The 24,685-nt window shown below is 35.7% G+C and overlaps 3 protein-coding genes across 3 annotated transcripts; all 3 read right to left on the bottom strand.

Moving 5' to 3' along the window:
- Positions 1-877: 877 nt before the first annotated feature.
- On the bottom strand, positions 878-9,746 carry supv3l1 (SUV3-like helicase). Its single transcript, XM_016457922.1, has 15 exons — positions 9,302-9,746; positions 8,989-9,066; positions 8,684-8,791; positions 8,487-8,601; positions 8,172-8,340; positions 7,965-8,076; positions 6,792-6,869; positions 6,106-6,197; positions 5,712-5,892; positions 5,429-5,522; positions 3,710-3,929; positions 3,540-3,620; positions 3,266-3,442; positions 2,311-2,459; positions 878-2,172 (listed from the first exon to the last, which is right to left on the bottom strand). Exons 1-15 carry the CDS (start codon positions 9,558-9,560, stop codon positions 1,794-1,796), a joined length of 2,292 nt encoding a protein of 763 aa, XP_016313408.1. The 5' UTR covers positions 9,561-9,746; the 3' UTR covers positions 878-1,793.
- A 1,562-nt stretch (positions 9,747-11,308) lies between these two features.
- Positions 11,309-17,407, bottom strand: LOC107666532 (vacuolar protein sorting-associated protein 26A-like). The gene is made up of 9 exons (XM_016457918.1): positions 17,294-17,407; positions 15,304-15,453; positions 15,137-15,212; positions 14,555-14,711; positions 14,196-14,360; positions 13,944-14,050; positions 13,092-13,160; positions 12,656-12,798; positions 11,309-12,538 (listed from the first exon to the last, which is right to left on the bottom strand). The coding sequence occupies exons 1-9, from the start codon at positions 17,294-17,296 to the stop codon at positions 12,425-12,427; spliced, it is 984 nt and encodes a 327-aa protein (XP_016313404.1). The 5' UTR covers positions 17,297-17,407; the 3' UTR covers positions 11,309-12,424.
- Positions 17,408-18,880: 1,473 nt separating this feature from the next.
- On the bottom strand, positions 18,881-23,322 carry srgn (serglycin). Its single transcript, XM_016457980.1, has 3 exons — positions 23,163-23,322; positions 22,041-22,179; positions 18,881-19,491 (listed from the first exon to the last, which is right to left on the bottom strand). The coding sequence occupies exons 1-3, from the start codon at positions 23,227-23,229 to the stop codon at positions 19,224-19,226; spliced, it is 474 nt and encodes a 157-aa protein (XP_016313466.1). The 5' UTR covers positions 23,230-23,322; the 3' UTR covers positions 18,881-19,223.
- Between the last annotated feature and the right edge of the window lie 1,363 nt (positions 23,323-24,685).

Raw genomic sequence — 24,685 nt, 5'->3', positions numbered from 1 at the left:
GTCGGTATGCGGTACCCCTCTATTAGAGCAGCTTTATTCAGGCACAGGCTACGAACGCAGCTGTGGCATGCAGTAGGCAGAGTCTGGTTCCTCACTAAAGCTAAGCAGGCCAGAGCCTGGTCGGTACACTGGTGGGAGACCATTTGTGAAATTGTAGCTTGCTGCTGCAGCTAGTTTTAGTCCAGCCAGCAGGGGGTGATCATTCCTTGGCTTGAATGGGTGCAAAAGTCTTCGTATAACGAATTGGACTTCAGAATGTAAAACGAAGCAACCTTCTGATAAAGCGTTAGACCGGCACCTGTAAAAAGGAGCGTCGTTCAGATGAGGCATTAAACTGGCCTCCTGACATGCTGTTGTCATTAATTCCAGCCAGCTGTGGCCTGCAGTAGGCAGAGTCTGGTTCCTCACTAAAGCTAAGCAGGCCAGAGCCTGGTCAGTACACTGGTGGGAGACCATTTGTTAAAATAATAATTATTATTTTTCCTTATTAGTAGACAGTAGTGCTGCATGATTTTTTTTTGTTTCAAATAGAGATCATGATTCTCCCACAATTCTGAAAAGCAAAATAACATGTCAATTAGTAGAGGCTGTGACAACATATTAATTGCTTTATTCTATTCAAAAATGTTTAATTAATTTGAATGAATTATAAAAAAAAACAAAACTGTTTGAATTAATGATTCCAATGACTCATAAATACATCACTTGTTCCATTACTGAATGGAACAGCGTTGTTGAACTAATCTCTTGAATGAATGATTCAATGACAAATAATTTTTTTAAGTTACTTGTTGCCACCTATTGGCGAAACAATGTAATCAACATTGTAAACAACAGATGTTATTTGATGTGCCAATTTAAAGTGAAAATAAATATGATTTGCTCCATTTTGATCGTTTATATCCGAACTATAAACTTTTATCCCAGTACTTCTGTGATAATATTAATGATTGTAAAACAGAAATGATACTGTTTGCTTGAAAATACTGTTTGTGAAGCTGGTTCATACCTAAACATGATAACTCAGCAGCAGCACCAACACAGATTTGAATGTTCCGATATGACTGTCAAAGGTTTAACAGACACAGACAAATCGTTGCCATTTAGAAACAAGATCGCGTGGGTGTTTGAATCGAGATTACGATCTTTTATCAATTAATCGTGCAGCTCTAGTAGACAGTACCATTAAATTGATCCTGTAACATATGACAAGTTCTGATTTGCATTGATTTTTTAAACTGAGCCGGACACTACCCTCAACTCTACAAGGCTGTTGCAGTAAGGTGAACAATGACGAAATCAATCCACATATCAGCTGTAGTATTTCATTGGTTGAGTAGAGTTCCTAAAATAACATCAGACTGCATAACCATGCTAAAATTAGAAGAGGGTAAATACAAATTATTGGTTTTCAATGACAGGTTCAGTGGACTGTAGGTCATGTGCTGCAGCCTTGCATTTTTTTTGATCATGGGAACCTGAGGGTGTCCGAAATGATCTCTTTTTCAGTTTTGTTGATTCTGGTTATTATCTTGTGGAATAAACGGCATTTTTCTATGGTTAGGCAATGGAGATCCATTAAAAATATCAATATAATTTTATTGTCACATCTAAAAGGGGGTGTTACAGGGCTCTTTCTGACACTCAGTTTTAATTTTCTATGAAAACTGATGTTTTATAGCAAGATAGTGCTCCAGAAATGGAGAGACAAGTTCAAAACATCAGCAGTACAGCCATATTGTTCTCTTGATCCTTTAAAAGTATATACAAGTCCATGTTACACAGGTTAGTGTTCACTTTTTCTTTCTTTTCCCTTTATTTGCTGAATTGGAGTCGTCTCCATTTTGGCTCTGCTCTCGGACCCATTCTCTCTGAAGCTGCTGTAACAGTTCTTTTGTCAGTAGTCCATCCCGCACCAACCTTGAGCTCAGTGAAGAGTCCATCGCCCTGGGCTCTTTTCTTTGATTCTTTGACCCTCGTCCCCTCCTCAGTGACGGTGTGTCTAAAACAGGAAGTCTTACAGAGGTAGTGGTTGCTGGAGAGGCGGATTGATCCTCGGTGGCACGGATCAGCCGTGTGATGTTATGCACGCCAACCTGGATGATTCCGTCCAGTTCCTTTTGAATATCACGGACGAGATTAGCATCTGGGAACATGTCCATGAAGCGATAGCTGCGAGAGGGCAGCAGTCCAAGAGGTTAATCATGGGAAATGGGTTTCCTTGTTAATTATTGCTCTCTGATTTAATGCTACAATGTAAATAAATGGTTACAGATGGTTTGGGTTCAATTTTAGGGTAAAAAAATATACCTGAGCCAAAGGTAAAGATCTAACACATCATGTACAGCCTCCAGATGAACAAGGTCCTTGATGTTTTTGGGAGGGGCCAGGGGCCAATTCACATGTCGACACACCCAGTTGAATGTCAGAGGCTCATCTCTGCTGAACTGTCTGGCAAACTACATAGGACAGATTTTTACAGCATTTGTTAACTAGATCAATGTTAATTTATACATATACTATTATACAGTTACCACTTTACTTTGACATTGTCAATTAAAACTATTAAAAATACTTTACGGTAACTGAAATAAAGCTAAAATAAAATAAATGTAAAAAATATTAGATGAAACCATTAGAAATATCGCATTGGCAAATCACTGAAATAAAGTACTAAAATGACTAAAACTGAAATAAAAATTACTTAAAATACTTAAACTAAAATTAAAATGAAACTGAAAAAATAAATAAATCATAGTATATTAATAATACTAAAATAACAATGTTACTATATTACACTACTGCTACTATATTATTATGATTGTTAGAATTACTGTTTCTATACTATATACACTTTTGTTAATTTCTATTACATTGTTTAACACAAATTTATATGTGATGATACAAAAAATGTTACGAAAACAATGAAAATGTTACAAAAATGTATTGCTATACAAATATTGTTCATTGTCATTTCATTTTAGGTACTGCTTTAACTTAGGTTACCATACAGAAATTTACTGTAAAAATTTTACTATCTTATTAAATCATCTTCATTTTGATACACTTTAACCAAATATTCCATTACAAGACAAATTTCACACATGCTATTTCCACTGCATTATAAATAATTTCTTAACTAAACCAAATCTAATGACTAAAGGTCAAATGGCAAAAGTGTCTATTAGTCCTCTGTAATCCGTTTTTGCTGTGAATTATTCAGGTTTTGAGCTCACAAGTAGTTCCCTCAGATTATAACGCTCACCTTGAGAAAGGATGTGCAAACGAAGGCCTGTTTCTTGTTAATGGGAGCCGTGCAGAACACGTAGCGGGAACGCAGATTCAGAGGGATATGCTGAATCATATCCGCCAAGAATTTAAAGTCATCAATGTTGCAGACAAAGTAAAGTCCATCCACTTGTGCAAGACTCACAAATATATCCTGTGCAGAGGAATAGAAAGGACAGGGAGCATTTTAAATAAAGATGATTATTGGTCAGTGAAATAATTCTGTGATAATGTTGAACATTTAGACCTACAATGAGGTTTGAGAGAGTCGCTTGGGGAAGATGGTAGGCAAACATCTCTATCTGCTCTGCTGTGGGGTGTAATCCTGCTGTCTGACATCAGGAATGGATGAGAAATCAACAAATAATAAAACTTTTCCAAACAACATATCTACTTTTGTAATATATAAAATTATTCCTACCTCAATAGGGTCAACAGGCTTTCCCAAGATCTCCTTTAAAACAGGCAAGTCGTCCCTTTGCATAGTAGTGACCTCACCCTCTTTAAACACAGAGCTGAAGCGCCCTGCTCGGCCAGCGATCTGCAGCGCCTGTGAGGTGGAAATAGTGTCCAGCTCCCTCTCCCCCTTCTCATTCACACTGGGTTTTACCAGAGAGTTAAAGATGATTCTCCTAATACTCCTAAAGGAAACAAAGAACCAGTGTATTCTTGAATATCCTGAATAAATCAAACACTGTTGTTCAAAATATGCTGTTATTAGTGCAGTGACACAAAAGGCTAAATGTAATGCAAAAGCAATTGAAAATATTTTCTTATAGGCAAAGCGGTCAAAAGTATAGATTAAATTAAGTATTTCTCGAACAGGGGGCTGGGGGCCACAAGGGGACCTAAGGGGGGCAACTTAACAGTATTTAAATTAAGAAATTATTATTAACATATTAAAGGGTTACTCCACCCCAAAATGAAAATTTTGTCATTAATCACTTACCCCCATGTCGTTCCAAACCCGTAAAAGCTTCGTTCGTCTTCGGAACACAATTTAAGATATTTTGGATGAAAACCGGGAGGCTTGTGACTGTCAATTGACTGCCAAGTAAATTACACTGTCAAGGTCCAGAAAAGTATGAAAGACATCGTCACAATAGTCCATCTGCCATCAGTGGTTCAATCTGAATTTAATGGAAGCGACGAGAACACTTTTTCTGTGCAAAGAAAAAAGACTGTCAGCCGCGCCATAAGGATACACCGTTTTCGTTCAAATCAAAGCGTAGAAAACACTTGTGGCACGGCTGACACAGAACAGCATACGCTATTTGCGTCCAGCGGATATTCTCCAAAATGGCGCTACGCTGACGTAGAGGAGACAAATCGTTGAATAAAGTCGTTGTTTTTGTTTTCTTTGCACAGAAAAAGTGTTCTCGTCGCTTCCATTAAATTCAGATTGAACCACTGATGGCAGATGGACTATTCTGACGACGTCTTTCATACTTTTCTGGACCTTGACAGTGCAATTTACTTGGCAGTCAATGGGACAGTCACAAGCCTCCTGGTTTTCATCCAAAATATCTTAAATTGTGTTCCGAAGACGAACGAAGCTTTTACGGGTTTGGAACGACATGGGGGTAAGTGATTAATGACAAAATTTTATTTTGGGGTGGAGTAACCCTTTAAAATAACTCTATACAGTCACTTGTCTGTTATAACATATTAAAATCTAAATTAAAATGCTAAAAAACAATCAAACCCCAATATATCAACTGAAATCATATTTTGTTTGTATTTTCTCTCAATATTCTTATTGAAAACCTTGAAACTTCTGGAATCACAAAATGAACTGTGGTTAATTTAATATATTAATACTATAGTTTCTTTTTTTAAAAATCTGTTTAATGAACTTTTGTTATATTAACAGTATAAAATACTACATCTCCGCCAGTATGGAGGGCCTTTGGCTCAAAAAGTTTGAGAACCACTGATTTAATTCTCAGGGTCAAAAACAAGGTGGGAAACTGTCATTAAAAAACTAAAATATAAAATGTTTACTAAAATTATATGTGAATCTTGGGGAGGCGGGGAAGGGGGGTAAAAAATAAAATGCTAACTTCTTTTTTTGTAAAGGCTTCAAGTGTCAAAATGTAGAACAAGGTTATTGGATTTGTTATTTTAACAAGTTACTTACAGGTTCAACCCCATTCCAATTGCATCTGTGGCAACAAGGATTTTGCAAGGGTCGTCTGGATCATTAAACTTTTTTGCTTGAGCCAACTTGGTGCCTGTTGACCAGTCAAAATGTTAGTTTAGTTTCCAGATAAAATTCAAAACCAAATTGTTGTGATGTATTGACAGGGCGGCAATGTGATATTAATACAGTAAGTTCAATAAACTAGAACCAGATCATAAATATACCATGTGGATGATTTCTCTTATGACACATCTGAACAAACTGACTCAAGGACTCTTACCAGGGGGCAGGCTGCCATAAATAACGGCACACTCCAGGCCACGGACTTCTATCTGTCGGCTGATTGAGTAGATGTCATTTTTGCTGAAGCACACGATACAGTCGCCTGGCTTCAGGTTATCTAACAATTCCACTGCATGGTTCGAGACTGAAAAAGGGGTCAGCCTCTTATAATTATGTACCTTAAAGATAAAAACGCATTTATGTCAAAGCACACTAATGGCCTCAGTGTCTCACATCATTAGGCAAAAACCAAAATATTTGATAATCAAAACAAATGAACAAATAGTAAGCAGCAACATAAATAATAAAAATAACCAAAGGCAAAATAAATATTAATGTCCAGTCACTTTGCAATAATCAACCATTTTTTATTAAGAACTGCTGAGACTCACCTCAACCTCTTCACCAGTGGTGTACATGAGTTCAGTGACAAAGTCAACTGCTGCAGCTTCTCCACACACATGGATCTCCTCAGCACACAAACCTATTCAGAAAGAGGAAATTCACATTTGCAGCCGCATGCATCTTTAACATACCTCATTCAACATTTATATGAAACCAAATTTGCCCATGCAGATCAAAATATAGCATAATCTTATTTAGAGTTTAATAAAGTAGTATTTAGAAAAGAATCTAAATGTTATTAACAACTAGAAACTAATGATTAATATGAGTGGGCACAGTCCAAACAAGAAAATAAGTGATTAATAAGTTACAGGTGGGTCAAATAATCTGAGACCATTAATGAAAATGCTTCTAATTTGCATTCTTTACTGATTAAAAAAAAAAAAAGTGTTTTCATTCAATTATATCATCGATATAAAGATTCAGGCGAAAGGCACTAAACTTTTGCTTAGTCAATTACACAAATTTGCTTATTTGATTAGTGACCTAGAAAATTATATTTTTTCTTTCTTTTTTTTTTTTAGGTCCTAAAGGTTGTTTTTTTTTTTGTTGAAAAAAATAAAGAAATAATGAAATAAAAATCCCAAAATGATTAATCTTCTCCCAAATATATCGAACCCTACTGTATGTGTAAATAAATACTGTTTCTGGTGACTTCCCAAAGCCAACCCACCAAGAAGAGCTCTCGTCCAAGCCCATCCTCTGGCAGGATCTTTGATCATTTGAATCTCATCAATGACAGCCACTTCATCTAAACAAAATATTCAAACATTAAAGGGTTAGTTCACCCAAAAATGAAAATTAGCCCATAAATGGCTCACCCTCAAGTCATCTGAACCAGCTTGAAAGATCAAAGACAATTTTTATATAACTACGACTGGATTCGTCTGAAAGTCATATACACCTAGGATGACTTGAGTTGAGGGTGAGTAATTTATGGGCTAATTTTCCATTTTTGGTGAACTAACCCTTTAATAATATGTTTTAGTTATATAGTATACTTCCATAAGCTCAAAAGGTAGCTTTACAGTCAATATACAATTAAAGAACAGTCAAGTAAAAAAAAAAATTATAATTTTTCATATTTACTTTTATTTAATATATCTTTGTTCTTTTTAATTGTGCATTTTCATTACATTGCTTAAGGGTGCGTTCACACTTGTAGTTTGGTTCTCTTGGTTCGTTTGGTCCGGACCAAAAAAGAAAAAGATACATTTGGTCCTGGTCCGCTGAGCATTCACACTGGCATTTTTGACAGCGAACCTAAAGATACTGAACCTAAAGGCACAGTGATACGTTTTAAGTCGCTTCAAGTCGAACACACCTAATGCCGTCTGCTAGACTAAGTGCGCTCATTGCTGCGTGTACTTATGTTTTTATTTTCCCCACCTGTGAACTCACGAAGAGCTCATAAAAGGCACTTTACCTCATCGTTGCTCCACGTTTGCCCTCTGCTCATTTTGTTTTGGTTACACCACTCGTTCCGCGTCGTTAAATCATGTCGCTTAGCGGTGCATCTTGTCATTACTTCCTGTTTTTGGTTCGTTTAGAAGTATTTGGTCTGTGTTGCGTTCATATTTCATTCGAACCGCACCAGGGTTCTTTTGGAAGCGGACCGAGAACCATCTTTTTAGCAGTCTTGGTCCGCTTGTTTGGTGCGCACCACGGTTCAGATGGCAGCGTTCACACTACCCAAACGAACCGCACTAACAGAGCAGTCGCACCAGGGTTCGTTTTAATTGAACCAAACACGACAAGTGTGAACACACCCTAAGATTACTATCAGCATTCAAAATAAACTCAGGTATCGCATACTGGTTCAAACGATCATGTTCTCTATACTCACATGGAGTTGTGACACTGCACATCTCTATGGTAGAGGCAATGTGGCCAGACGGTCTTCCTTCTGGATTAACAAATATTCTCTCTTCTCCTGTGACCAGATCACATGGCACTCCCTAATAGGAAACCATACATAGCAGCTCTAACATTCACAACTAATGTGTAATTACATTAAAAACCAAAATAACCTAGTCTGAGGAATGAAACTCACTGCGTCATTACTCTTCTCATAGATTTCATGGGCCAGCAGCTTTAGCGGTCCACAGTAAACTCCAGACTTGGCTGCTAGGAATCTCTGGATGGCATGATAGGTCTTCCCACTGTTGGTGGGTCCTGCATGAAAAACAATCTTTCTTTGGATAGCCCTGGCCTCTGGATACCTGTAACACACATTTATCATGTTCAGAAGATTGTATTGGTAAAAAAATACGTAAAAGTGTAATGACTAATTCACAGTATTGTGCAATAAAACTTTAGAAAGTGCAGATGAGAAATCTGTAAAATCTGTGGATGAAACTCTCAGTACCAGTTTGCTGGGACCCGTAGGTCACTGATCTTGCGTAAATCATCTATACAGTCCAACATAGGAAAAATCTGTTTGGCATGTCTCATAAAGTATGGGAAAATGTCATCTATGTGACCTGGAATGAGGAAAGGAAAATTATAGATTTGGGGTTTTCTAATGGATATTGACAATTTAGTATATCTGATGTAAATACTCACCAGCTCCACAACAGATGTCACTAAGAATAATATGCAAGCCAGCATTTAGTGAGTTAATTTCTAGCACATATTTCCTAAAACTGACAAACACTTGATGAAAGAGACGAGCTGTTGAAGAACAAATATACAACGATCACAAAAATGCTTTGTAACAAACAAAATACAGTAATATTCCTGACATACTTTTATGTGCATCGTTTTTAGATGGGCGTGCAATTGTAACAACACAATGTGATGGGTGTGGTTGACAAATATAATGTTAATTATGTAAGATCATGTAGTAATAACGGGTCCATGATTCTTACCGTCAAGCCCTTGGTCAGCAGCCAGTTTTTGCATCTCTTTTCTTTTGTAGAATCTATTCAGCACCTTCAGAAGTTCACCTGTTAAAACGGATAAATAAACAACGATCATATGTATTTCTGATAATAGTTATAATCGAGTATTCTAATTTCATCTGCATGGTCAAATCTATAGTTTAGTTTCATATAATTATGTTGAATGAGGTATATTAAAGATACATTCAGATGCAAATATGAATTCTCAGAACTTAAAGTGAATCATCTATAGATCGATTATATACTAATAACTTAATAAACTAATAAACACTGTCTTTACTTTTGTCCAGCGGTTGCGTCAACTCCTCGCCGACTACGCCGTCAGCGACTTCATCGCTTTTGACGGTGAGCGGTACAAACAGGGATGTGTCCAGGGGTCTTGAAGAACTGTTTGAAGATGAATGTCTACTTGATACATTTTCAAATGTCCTTCTTGTTGGATGCAGTGTAGTGTTGTTTGCTACAGCAGCTGTGCTAGCACAGACCCGGTATCGGATGTGAGAGCGCGACAATAAGTAAACACAGCGATGTACCGACATTTTTAGAGTGCACTTGGTGTAACAGAATAATAAAAATGGACAGTCGCGGTCGCACAATTTATATTATAAACTTCATGTTAATAAACTCTGTTTAGTTACAGGAACAGTACCAGCACCTATGATGACAAGGAGGTCAAGTTCCTCTCAGTAACAAAACGTGCAGAAGGACCCGAGATTTTTTGGTGCCCGAAGTAATGCCTGTATTTTTATTTCACTATTGAGTCAAGTGTTAGGAAATCAAGATTAGACAGATTTAGGGAACAGATTACGAGTGTATTATAGACTGTGATATCAAGAGAATACGTTCGCTATAACATTTGAAATCTTGAAGGTTAATAATTTTTGGAAAATGGCATAAACGGAAACTACTTAGGGGTATGACGGACAGTAGACATGTGGTACATACAGTTGTAACCAGGATTGTTGATTTCAGCGCAAACGAAACTCGTTTGAATGACGTTTTTTTTTTTTTAAAGCTCACTCATGTAAAACAAACAAACAAAAAACAGCGAATAAATTACAAAAAAAGTTCAGCAAAAACTGGGCACTTGTTATCCTTTTAAGATTTTATTTCAAGGACAGAGGTTTCCAACTCACCTCGATCAATAAATTTACATGACCTTCATAGTCACTTCTGAGGCATTAAAAAAACATTTGGATGCAGACCCCTGTGCGAACTGGTTTGACTTATTAATTGAAAAGAACAGACTAATTTACTCACAAATCAAATATCACCAAGGCTTGAAAGATTTGATCTACTACCATTATCTAGTTGAAAACAGCAGACTGTAACTGTGAAAAATATATTCACCATGGCTGTGTCCGAAATCGCCCCCTATACCCTCATTCACTATTCCCTACATTAGGTCACTAATTCAGTTCACTAGAAGGAGTGAATGAAAACGAGTAGTGAATTCGGACAGAGTGCACCGGAAGGAATGACGCTTTTGCATAGTTTGTGCTTGCTGTTTATTAATCATTTGAAACTAGCAAACTAGCAGCTCCAGTAGTAAGATTAAAGGATTTATCTTGAACTCTGTCACGGAAATTATGTATAAACCCTAATCAAACAATTTAATCATCAATTTACAATGAATTTATACCCGTGTTGTACATTATGCTGTACGCCATGGATGAGCGCTTTGTAAACATTAACGGATTGATTATTCAGCTGCGGGCGCCATCTTCTGGCGAGATGCGGGAATTCATTCGGCGGGTGACTCTCGCGGTGCATTATGGGCATTCCCTAGCCGTTGAGCGTGCACCAGTTGTACAATCGTTTTTGAAGTGCATTGTGGGATTGAATGAGTGCACTCAAGAACGTCCACTATGGTTTCGGACACCACTAAAAATGGCTGTTCCCTCAAATAGTGCCCTATTTAAGGGTATGGGGGCGATTTCGGACACAGCCCATGACTTTGCTATGAATATGACGTGACACGCACATGCCAATGACGTAATACAGAATTTCCCGCGAAATCCGTCTTGAGAGCTCATGTATAAATCACCACCATAGGTGTTTTAAAGATGGATTTTTAGCACCTCTCAATAATGACATTGATATTTCTAATAATAAATTAAAAAAAACAGTGTAGCTGTAAGTATAAACTTGCATTTTTATTGGACATCGGCACATAAACAAAACTATGGCTGGATAATATGTACATTTTTTCAAGATGTACCAATTACTCAGTTGCTGTAGCACAACTATTCAATCAGTTCTCCAAACACTCATGTCTTTTCCATTGGGGCACTCAATGGCTTTGTACACAGACATTTCCATGAGTGTGTTTAAAAAAAAAAAAAAAGAGAATACATTTGTTTTAGAGTGAAATCAAAAACAGTTTCAAAATGAAAAGGTCCAAATAAACATTTAATCCACAAACCACTTAAAATATGCACATTTGCAACAATGAAAAAATGTTAACATCCCCTTGTGATAGGAAACATTATAGCAGGATGACATGCAAAGGATACAACAAAATTCCAGCATTTCTCTGTGGTGTCTAACAATTTAGACCATATGAAATGTAATTGCAGCAGAGATGATATTTAGCAATCAATAGCAACGAATCATCTCAGAAATTCACAAAACTAATTAGGATCACAAAACTAAGTGGCCCTCTTTTACTACTAAGCCAGTGTGTTATTCAAAACTGGGCTGACAAGTTGAATACATGTGCCCAATATAATTACACAAACTGCCCTAGTTTTATAAAGCTTCTAGTCCAAAACCTCTTTAAATATTTTATATATAGACACATACTTTTTTATTTCAAAGACAGAATTCCTTTAACATAAGGAGCATTTAAAGAACAAGCAAAAAAGAGAAGATAGCTAAATAAGTTAAATAGAAATGTTTTACAGCGTTTAAATGGATTGCAAATACAGTGTGGCTGGGTGCCATTACATTTCTTGAACTTTTTTTTTAAACTGACCCCATTGCCTTTATTAACTGTTACTATGAACTCAGATTCACCAGCTAGCATGCATGAGAAAGCTCTTTAAAATGTGTTTAGGTCTATGTTTCCGCTCTATGATGTGGAACATAGAGGATACCAGTGAGTGCACTTTTAAAAACATTTCTTCATCTAGGGAGGCGTGCAACCTTGAAGATGTGCTATATTACTTACATTATTGTTTCCAGTGCTTTCTAAAAAGTGTCCTTGTATACTAACAGATTGCTTGCTGTAGATGGCAGGGAGGGCAGAGCCAAATCAGGCACAGTTTATCACCATAAGCTGTGAGGGGTGACCATGTGAACAGCGATCTGCATGTATGTTCGGGTGGAAGATGTTCTCCTCTCCTGCGACTGGTCAGTGAGAGGTACGTGTGTCCCTGGCTGGTTGCTCTCCAGACCCTGCTCACATTTCCGGCTGCTCAGCAGAGAGACTCGGCCGAGGCTCAGGTGACTCGTAGCGCTGATGGAAGTTCCGTTTCCGCAGTTTCTCGGGTGCCTTCCTCCACAAAACTATTTCCTACAAAAAAATACGAAGCATTCTATTCACCTTGCTGGACAAACAGACACTGAAAGTGTACAATTTTTATATGATAATTAAATTAATTTTATACTGTAAATTTGATTACTACTGTACCTGCTGTTTAAAGTATCTCCTATCTTCTTCATCCACAAGCACCAAGTTCAAAAAGTACCTCGCAGAGAATTTCTTGTTTACATCTCTCATTGTGGCTGTAAGGTCATAACCAGCCAGGAAAAGGCGAATAGGAATGGATTCACCTAGAAATACATTTTAGACCAATAGGGAGGAAAAGTCAGTAATGAAACTGGCAATTTAGTTGATTCTACTTCAATAACCCTGCATTGAACTGAATGTGATGATTCATGCACGAAAGGTTTAACGAATGGTTTACACAGAAATTTGTTCTGTTCGTGATTCATGAATGAGGCCCATTATTTATGTTCTGGCATTAGTACTCTGTGTCTTCTGTAGAAGTAACCTTTTTAAAAGACTCATCTACATTTATATCCTTACAAAATGATACAGAAAATGGTGTGGAGCAGCTGCTCACCTTTCACTGGTGCTCCATCCATAATCTCATATTTAGCCACAGTCTCGGTCTCAGTAGTTGTGCTCGGCCCTAGATAGGCATGTCACATGAGAAACTAATTAATTTTAAGTGCTTGAGGATACAAGGTGAAAAGTTTATAAAAAATAAATTACAAACATACTATTGTTCAAAAGTTTGGGGGCACATTTTTTTAAATTAAATTTTAATATTACATATTTTATTATGTTCTTAAAAATTTATATTCCAAATAAATGTTGCTCTTTTGAACTTTCTATTCATCAAAGAATCCTGAAAAAAATACACCCTTGCTTCCACAAAAATATTAAGCAGCACAACGGTTTACAACATTGATAAAAATATCAATCAAAAAAAAAAAAAGTTTATTAAACACTAAATCAGCATATTAGAATTATTTCTGATGGATCATGTGACACTGGCCACTGAAAATTCACAGGAATAAATTACATTTGAAAATATATTGAAACAGAAATATAATTTTTTTTTTTTTATAAAATGTAATACTTAACAATATTACTGCTTTTATAGCATTGTTTTACTGTATTTAATGCAGCCTTGGTGAGCAAAAATGTTTCAAATATTTCCAAAACATTTGACCAACCCCAAACTTTTGAACAGTAGTGTATATAAAGAAATTGGTTTAAAATAAATAAAAAGCAAAAGAAACTGGACTACAATGGATCTTATCTATGCACAATCAGCTTGTAACACTCCAAAGAGAAAGGAAAACTTGAAATCGCATCATATGACCCCTTTAATAATAACTTTTAACAGTCATTCTTAAATCATACGCACATATACGTGTATAAAACTTAACACGAAAGGAGATCATACCAATTCCCGTCATTTCTTTCTTGATCAACTGAAGCTCCATGTGTTGGATTTTAATCCGTACAAGTAAGAAGTAGATTTTACCCACAATTACATCTTTGAGGTGATACCTGGCAGGCAAGAAGACCTCTGTTAGCTCAAAATCAATTACACTAATAAGTTCAAACCAGTCAATCCATACATACTCAGAATTACGCAGCAGCTCACTTCATGTAACTAGGATTAAATCAACAGTAAAGTTCTAAGTGCACTTACTTGGACTTATTGTATTCAAACTCTATATGCAGGCAGTCTTCAATGCCCACTTCCATTTTGATAGAGTTGTTGACATCAGGGTAGGAGGCCAGCTGATGCACAATGAGGTCATACTCCTTTACCAAATCAGACAGCCTCCTCACAATTGTAACTTTAAGGAAATACCTGCAGAGACGTGAAAAGCACATGTCCTTGTCTGACTTATGAAAAAAGATAAAACAGTTTAAATTAAAGCCAGGACAAATTTTAAAGGCTAACTGTGTGTTAAAGCAGCAGTCAAAAGACAAATACTGTCATTTTTCTCATTAATGCTTAGCCAGGATAATTAAAAAAAAAACATTTACAAAGTCTTCACTAACCTCAATCGCACATTCGCTCCAACATAAGACTCGTATGGCTTTTCCACCTGCATGAACTCAAAGTCATAGCTGCGGTTCTGTGTCAGCTCTCCGGGCAGAGCAAGCTCCTTCACAAGGTTTACAAACTCATGAGTATTGCTTTTATCACTGAAGAGCTCTGCATGAAGAGAGACACACACACTTATGCAGTGGCTAGACAGAAAAAAAAATACATTGCATGCAGCAATCTTCAGATCGCCGAGACAATCAGAATCACTAATGAGACCTAAAAATTCCAGTTTCAAGTAATTGCAAGTAACAAATTGAATTAAATATGAAATTTTGTAGAAAAACAGAAATAGAATCTTTGTTTTATTTACAACTTTGAAAAATCATTTTTGCAGAACTTAATAATGAATTCAACTGGGGCACCATAACAGATGCCTCCCTCACAGAAATGTGTAGAGTAGTCTAGCTCCCTTTCCATGTGACAACCACATGCTCTCCTAAGATCTCAGCACAGTAGAACAGCAATACTGAAGCTGGTTTACTGCATGAATGCCTTGAGAAAAGAGAATAAGTGAATGTGTTGAGTTAACTCACCGATCTGTCCTACAAACTCAATGCGAATTCCCTGATGTTCAAGCCTTTTGCCTGTTTGTTTCACATTGATATTTACCTTGGGGTGACATAACACAATGCGTGTCAGTTGTCTTTGAAATTAAGAGACTTTAGGAAAGGACTCACACAGGAGATGTCTACTCGCTCACCTTTCCTGAAACTGATTCTCCATCATAAAACAAATAATGCTTCTCCAATTTCCCATCTTCAGTCTTCAGCTCGGCCATTTTTCTGCTTTCAGCATCGTTCAGAATGACATCGATTTCACACACTGGGCCAAACAGACCTCCAAGGAAACTCTGAAAGAATGACAATGTAATTCTATTTTTCAATTCACCTTGTTAACCATGTTTAAATGATTAAACAAATCATTTAATATTTATGTCTTTAGTCCCTGCTGAGTGATGGCTAAATTTAGGCTACATTTACATTCTATACTGTGTATTTCTTTTATATTATTGTAGTCGTGATAAAAATGGAAGTAGCGACAAATCTTTTCCTCCATATTGTCAAATCAAACTAACTGATTGGATAAGTCTGGCATATGTCACCAGAGAGAAGTCTGACATTTACCTAGAAGATCGAGTTGTGACAGTAAAAACATATGTATGTATAATTTGCAAAAAGATTTATAACATGCATTTAGAAAACAGACAAGGTGAATTTTCATTTCATGACAACTTAATTTCACATACTTTGTATTTGGATCAAATATGAGACATCCCATTTTGGTGTCCGCACTGAATTAAATTTACAAAAGTGATTGTACAAACCTATAAAGCATAATAAATGGAAGTAGAGTGTCTACTTTAACATTTTAAATAACTTTTGTGAAAATAAAATGTCAAAATATGTGAGAAATAATGTTCCATTGTCATTCAGTGTAACAGACATATTTATGTAACAATAAAGCAACATATTAATTCTGACCCATGCTTATTAAACTATGTAAAAGAAAAGGTGAGCATACTACATTTTACTATATTTTAAATGATTAGAAACTTTGTTTGAAGGAGTTTTGGTAGCTGCACTCACTGTGATCCTTAAATTATGTCATTTATTTTAATGCCACCTAATGTTTCTTGTTCTAAAGATGCCTGACAAAATATTTTGGTATATGAACTATTGTTACACTGAATGGCATTTTAGTGGGTGTCTTCTGTAAATCACGGTAAAAAAGTATGATAAAAAAAAATTATTAAAGCTGAAAAGCAGAAAAAAATTAAAGCTTTATAAATCTGATACTTGAAAACCCATTTTCATCTTTGTCCCACATCACATACCTAGTCTAGATTCAATGTGAGAATATTGAAAATCTAGGTTTTCCCAAATCAGGGTCTTAAACTTTTGACATATCCCAATTGTTGGTAACAGGCATTTGTACGTCACTTGTGTAAAGTGCAGCAGTAGTATAAAAACAGCCTAGTTCTAAATTAAAAAATTAAGTGTTCAAAATTATGAACACTTTGACATAACTATTAGGGGTGACACATTTGTGGTCCTACATCACAACAGCGACATTCCAAGTCAATCTGTTTTACACAGTAATTTTACACATCAATTAACATATGTTTGTATTAGCTTAACTGTTCAATCTGTCTCTATACAAATATAATCACATCTATAGAACAGCTAAATAAACAACCCTGCCAATACAAGTAAATGCCGACGCACTGCATTGCTCGAGATCCACACGGAGAGAGGAAGCGCTGTAGAAACATTTACCAGTCTGTGCAAAACGCTTAACTTACAAATAGCTTCATTTTAGTGAAAAACATCATGAACTAGATATCTAGTTTGGATTCAACCTTCAGCTTTACAGCTGTTTTTAAAGGTCCTGGAGGACTTGCGTGGATGTACGTTTTTGTTAAAACAAGCTCAGAATATACAAACGCTCCATTAGAGCTCATTTGTAAGGCCACTAGAGTCCGTTTACTGTGTTTTATCAGTGTTTATCGCTGACTGATAATGAGCAGCCTCCCCACCCAATCCTTCACGACTTCCATGGCCTACTTCAGACTGGATACACTGCAAACATGTTTGCCAGGATCGTGGGCTTTTATTCCAGAGGGAATAAGGCAAGCGGTGTATTAAGTGCAAGAATTTCAACCATTAATTGCAGTCTGAATTAACGCTCACCATTTCAGCTCTGTAGCTTTAGCTTGAACAGTTCTCCTCAGTACAGCTTCCGCTGGATCCCTGTTCCTCTGAGCTGAACGGACTGGGACCGACGGGAACACAGCGAGTGAGCGCTGAAACATCAACTTTACCACTGAACTTCAAAATAAAAGTGTTTTTTTTTTTTTACATTGTATAAGCATATTTTGTGTAAAGTAAACAATTATTATTATTATGTTTCACATAATTCTTTACATTTAGTTTACATATATTCATGTTATAATATAAAAATGCTTAACTTAAAAAAAATACTTTCAGGCATTATTTTGTACTCTATTTGTGTCTGGTTTGATTATTTCAATAACTGAATTATTACATTTATTAAGTACAATTTCTGATGGTCAGAACAGTTTTATGACAATTTTGTGTGCCACAATTTGTATTTGTGCCTTAATTACAATTAATTTAATTAAATGAATTTCATTCATTGTTTTGTGTTCTTCATAACATTTTTTTTTAATATTTTACTGTAAAGCCTTTAGTAGACTGTTGAATGGCATGTTGCATTGTGGTAAATTTACCCGATATATTGTGACAACGTGCCCCACTGTTGGTCACAAAAAAAAACCTTTAAACCTGCTCCGAGAAACCTACATGTTTTCATTTTGCAAAGTATTATTTAAAAGCATGATTTTCTTTCTTTTGTACACAAATAAAAATGTGTTGAAAATAAATAAAAAAATTAATACACATTAAGGCCTAATTAAACTTGAACACTTATCCGAGCTTCTTCAGAATTATATTAGCAACAACAAAAAACTTCCCTTGAAGCTGTGAAATCACTTGCTGCACAACAGATGAAACGCTGCACAACACAAACTTCTTCTGATATCAGGCCAGCTATTCAAATGAAGTGATGGTCATAGTTGAACAAAAAGTCAGCCACACAACACTAATGGAGCTGCAGATCGCTTTGGCTGGAATAGAAGAAACTGGAGATACTGATCTGTTTGGCTCTTGAGAGAGTGGCTGCCACTTCTGATAAAGTCACATCTGGCGTTTGCTAGCTATGTGAAATGGCCCATGAAAGTTCAGCTTTGAATCCAGATGAAAATCTCCTTTTGCTTCTGAAAAGTTACAAGTGTTGAATCTAAAGCGAGGAAACTATTTTATTGTGTTGGTGTAACTTTGAAGGTAACAGAAACTAAATGTGGGTGTAAATGGTTTCTGAAGGCAGTGTGTCATCTTAACCACATGGCATACTTTTGAATTCCACATTTGCACCTTTTGAAAACAATTTTATAATGTTGCTCTACATACAGATTGATTCTAAATTTTATGTCTGTACTCTAGATGCTGAGAAACCGATCATGAGATGTAAGTCCGGAAACGCACAAGATATAGTGTGATAATACACTTCTGGTAAAACAGGAAGCCTGAACGGCTGACCTCATCTCATATTTAGAACATTTCTTCAATACAGTTCATTCCTCCTTTTTCTGGTGTAAAGTGCTTAAAATAACAGGCGAATGCTTTATAGTTCAAAAGTTTTTGTTTTTTTTGAAAGTTCAGAATATATTACAAATACAATATGGCAAAAAATATTTTTACAAAATGTACTTCTTGCTATCCAAACACTTTATTTAAGTTGCCCCTGTTGAATTTAGTAATATTTCCATTCCAAATGGATTTAAATTATTGTTTTAATAAAGATCATAGGTCACACTGTGGACATTAAGAGTAAATAAAAAAATAATAATATAAAAGTTTCAAAGTTGAAGAGCAAACAAAAATAGATCCTTACGATGCAAACTAGAATACAATAAACTTTTGCAGAGCATGTCACAGTTTAAGAATATATATTAATTATACCTGTGACCAAAAAAGCAGCATCCCGTATGGTTCACATTGTACAAAAAAAGAAAAAGCACATGAGATCTAGGGTAACCCTTTATGCAATAATGTTTTCCTCTTTCAAATCCTCTTTAGAAAGCCAATCTATTTTTTGAGGTGCAACATATTCAGAGTAATCAATGTCTCCACTGAACTCAGTCGACCCCTCCTCTTCATTCTTGTTGACTTCTTGCTCTGGACTTCTTGCGTCTCTCATCAACTTCTGATCCATGCTGATAAAAGGAGCGAAGGCGTCTGAGTTACCTGAACCCTCTCCTGACTGCTCCTCCATCTCAGGAGTGGCTTCCTCTGTGCTAACTGGGAATCTGTTGGAAACAAAAGCACAAAGTCGTTCAAGAGCGCTCCAACATCCTCTCAGCCCTTCCTGTAATTTTGTTGAGAACATAAGGAGCCCATTTCTTAACCATCTCACTGACCTCACCGCTCTAGACTTAAAAAACAAAATGGAATATCTAAATAAAAAAATGCATATTCCTTGTGACAAGCACAATGTTTTAGAGTACCTACTTTAGTATAGGGAAGATATTGGGAAATGTAACAGTTAACCACAAGAGTGAGTGAATAACAGGTGCATTAAAGGGACAGTTCACACACACACACACACACACAAATTCTGTCATTATTTACCCATCATCACAAATTACTCTATTTTGTGGAACACAAGATGTGTTATCAAGCAGAATGTTTGAGCTCCAAACAGCCCAAACAGAAGAAGAATAAAACTTGTGCAGCCTGGTCTCATTGGTTATATGTAGGCATTTGAATGCAATACAGGTGTAAAAAACATATTTTTCTGTGTGTTTGGGTAGATGCAGAAAAGTATTATTTCTCTTTCAGGTCATCAATTATTTACTGAAACGCCAACAGAAACTCAAAAGTATTCAAAGGTATTTTACATTTTGGTTAATTGGTGGCTGATTCTTATGAATTCATACCTCATTCATATCTCATTTGTAAATTTTTGCTTAACTTCACACACACACACACACACACACACACAGGTTTGTTTTTGTGAAAAGTGGGGACATCCCATAGGCGTAATGTTTTTTATACTGTACAAACTGTATGTGCTATTGCCCTACACCAACCCTACCCCTAAACCTACCCCTCACAGGAAACTTTGTGCTATTTCAGATTTTCAATACACTCCATTCTGTGTGATTTATATGCGTTTTGAAAAGTGGGGACATGGGGTAATGTCCTGAAAAGTCACCTTCTCCTTGTAATACCTATGGCATACCTTTGTCATTATACAAATTTATGTCCTCATTTGTCACAAAAACGCTGAACAATATATTGTTCAACAGATGAACCTTCTTCAAAATATCTTCTATAGAAGATATTTTGAAGAAACCAAACAGTTGCTGGTAGCCATTGACTTCCACAGTATGGAGAAAAAAAAATGACTATGGAAGTCAATGAGGACCAGAAACTGTTTGCCAACATTGTTGTTACCAACTGTTAACCAACCAGAAACTGGTTGCTAACATTCTTCAAAGTATCTTCTTGTGTGTTCAAAATCAATCAATCAATACAATTTTAAAAAATCATACAGGTTTTGAACAACATGAGCTTGAGTAAATGATGACAAAGTCTTAATGTTTGGGAGAACTCTCTGTTTAATTTACTGAGAAATATTCTATATTGTTTTCAGCATTCTAGTTATCTCATTAATCTGTGAGATATTATGTTTTCCGGCTATGAAGGTCATGAACATTTTGAGGAGATACAGCTGTGACGTCAATGTGATTGATGTGTGGAAGGAAGTGATTCGGCATGAGAAATGCTGAGTAGAAAAAGGCACAATCTGAAGATAAATTTGAAGTAATTAAAAAAAACATTGATGTTACATTGATATCAATAAGACCATAATCACATATTGTTTGATTGGCAGAAATTATAAAACATTCGAGTGCTATATCTAGTGCCTTGTCTACTTATATAATACACAACAATTGTAGTTGTAGGAATGAGCACTAAAAATTTATATTTGACATTATAAAACCTTGCAGAAAACATCTCTAAAGCCTTACGGATATTTATATTTCCAAGAAAAGACATAGTCTAAACTACTTTGAGCAGAAATAATCTGCACTGCCAGGAAAACGATAACAGAGATTTGAATCATGTGGTAAGGCTTCACAATCAATATGTCACGACATAAGAGTGACTTGGGAAATGCCCCTGACGTTCAACAACTTCAGCATATTTTGTTAAAAAAGATTATTTTCTAACCGCCATTTTCTATATGATACTTAATAAGGAAGCAGTCAGTTCTTCCTGTAGGTAGAAAAAAGTCTCTCACAACACTTTCTGTTTTACAGACCCCTTTGTTTACTTGCTGGTTGTTACTTTAACATTGATAGCATCTCTGATGGGTTTCTTTAAAAGCCCTATATGGTTATGTAAAAATTCCAGCTTCCTCTTGCAGATATTGAAATTATTACAACAATATCGATGGATTATTAAACTGTAACACAACTCCTGAGGTCCCATCCTTAATCATGATTATTTGTTGTTTTGCATATTATATACATATATATATATATATATATATATATATATACAGTATATATATAATTTATTTTTTTTACTAATAATCATATTCAGGTATGACAGCAGGTATAGTGGTGATATAATTTTTGTTGTGTTATTAAAACTGAATCTAAATCTAATCAAATTATACTATTCATTTGTAGTAGTGACATGCTATGCATCCTGTTAGTTTTGACTAGATATAAATACACACATCAAAGAAATAACTGAACAGATTCTGCTTTTAAAATGAACACTACATACCATAATACAGTACTAATTCTCAATAAAAATGGATATGAATAAACAGGCAACTTACATGTGTTTTGCAGCAGAAGGTGGAAGTCGAGAGCTTTGCCCTGATAGGGGCACCAGGGGGCCTTTTTGTGTGACACAGTTTGCGTACTTATCATCCGGCTTGCATTTCACCCACATATACCTGCCTTTGGATGGGGCTCCTGTGTTCAGGGATAATACAGAATGACAGATGAGAGGTTTGTCAGACATTACCACCATCCTCAGAAACTCCTCGGGAATTATAAAAAAAAAAAAATGAACTGGCCAGATTACTTAAATAGGCTATCCTCTGTGTTTTTATGATGTTTTTTTTTTTTTTAAAGCACAAATTGTATTTATTAAATAGATTTCATGTGGGTTTTTTTTTCATTTATTATGTAGGCTAGCTAGGCCTAGCCTATATCTTATGTGTTATTTATTTATTGTTTGTTTGTGTATTTTTTATTGTGTATTATATGAATTTCGCCGACGAATATCGTGGTACATGACATTTCTTTCATTTCATGACATTTAAAACCATTTCCTGCACTACTATCCAGCGACGCCGCAACACCGCTACTGAATTTACTGCGCGAAGTGTTCAGTGTAGTCTGATTCCCAAACTACCGACTCTAAGGAGTTCTTTTTAGTGAATCAAACCCATGCTTCACGTTGCAGGGTAGTCCGAAATCCGAACGAATAATTCTAATGAGCCGGTTCTTTGTAGTGAATCAAAACCACATATCTCGACCAATAGGCCTATCTCTTCTGTTGAAATAAAATGTTTTAATCAGCAACAGGCTTATGTGCAATAAGATACAATTAATATTTCCTCCTCAAAAGGAGGTTATTAAAATATTTGTTGATAGAACCGTTAAGGAACCGGAATCGAAGAAGTAGCCTAAATTCATTATGATTATAGCCTACTATTTATTATAAAAACACAATTAAGCTTCTAATTAATGGCACTATTGATATAGTTAATTAATTTAAGTAAATAGCCTATTCAGACTGGTCTCTCCCAGTCTGCCTTTGTTTTATTAAAATATATTGTATAATAATTTCTTTTGATCTTTACGTGAAGACACGCAGGTTCTGAAACCTAGAAACACTTTCCGTAACAGACCATTAAGTTTATCATCTATTTTGAACAAAATAAACGTACCCAGTCCTCTGTCCCCAAAAAGGCATATTATTGCCAGTGCCAAAGTTATTCTGTGGTAAAATCTCATTCTGTTGTCCCTGTCAAGCAGAAGATGCGAAAGAAAATGTCTTCAGATGAACGTCAGACAAGAACTTTTCCCAGTTCAGTGCTAGCTATGTAACAGACCCTGCCCCTGTGTGCGTCATTGTTTCCTGAAAGCAGCCTACAGCAGCTCGTTTTGGCAAGGTTTCTCAATGCTCAATCCTAAAAAACACCGAGTATTAGCCTACCAATACACAACCCGAATCCAACCGTCGTTTTAAAAATACACAACATGAATGGCAAAACAAGTCAGATTAAAACTAAACAAAAATATACCAATTAAAGTGAAAATTCAAAGCTAGACCTTAGCTAAAAGTGAGTGTCAAGAAAGGCTAGTGTTCTACTAGGCAATAAAATTAATTTGAAAGTTTAAGCTATAACAGAAGTCATTTATAAGGTCCATGTTTATTGGTTAATTCTTTAAAAAGTGAAATTCAGTGATTTTTAGAAAAAAATGTGTACTCGTTACAAATCACTATTGTGTCAGGTGCAGACTTGAGCAACAAATGCTGCAAACATTCTGCTGAAACATCCTGAAAGCCATTGCCCCATATCAGGTACCAGTTTCTATAAAAAAATCTTTTCATACCAGCACCACAGTATTTTCATTTTGTTGTTGTAACTTGTCTGAGATGTTGAGCAATATTAACACTCAGCCTATAATTAATGAGGTCAAATTCTGCAGAATCACCCATAAATTTACAGTATATCAGGTTATTTCCAGAACGAAGACGTAACTCTTCTGTGGGAATGGGTTGATGTCACTCCCACTAGATTATATCAAATAACATGAATGTGAAATTCTACAGTACAAATAACACACAACAATGGCATTTTTAACAAACACAAAAAGAGTTTCTGCATGTAGATGTATATGTTTTTAAATTAATGAATTTAACTGTGATGTGTTTACTACTCAATGTGTATTACTTGTAATGTGTATTACTATCCACACACTGATAAATGAACGACTGCCAAGACATGCTATATACATAACACAAATTATGTTTGTCTTTTGAAGTGAGATGAATATTTAGTATGTTGCTATAAACATGCACATATGAATACATTTTTTATGTAAAACAGTAAAATATAGTGGAGCAGTGTTGCACACAGTTGATACAAAGCTGTCATAACTTGCAGGAAGTGGTTTTGCGCACACAGGAAATGACAAGGTTTCTCCTTTTATTAGCACATAGCATGGCAAGACAGAGAGGAGTTTTCCATTACATGCATACGCAAAAGGAAATTCTGTCTTGCGGATTATTCTAAGTATTACAAGTGCTGTCTGCTGGGGAGTTTGTTATGTTTCTGTTAACATTGCTAATTTGACCATACTGTAGCAACCAGACTAATCACTGTTTTGGACAATTTTTAAGTATGATTACTTTAAGACAATTTTGGGTTTAATGCACAGCATTAAACATAATGTAGGCATATGG

This window comes from Sinocyclocheilus anshuiensis, unplaced genomic scaffold, assembly GCF_001515605.1.
Source record: "Sinocyclocheilus anshuiensis isolate Anshui unplaced genomic scaffold, SAMN03320099.WGS_v1.1 scaffold63, whole genome shotgun sequence".
In the NCBI taxonomy this organism is placed as follows: Eukaryota; Metazoa; Chordata; class Actinopteri; order Cypriniformes; family Cyprinidae; genus Sinocyclocheilus; species Sinocyclocheilus anshuiensis.
This window is presented reverse-complemented; position numbering and strand designations above follow the sequence as displayed.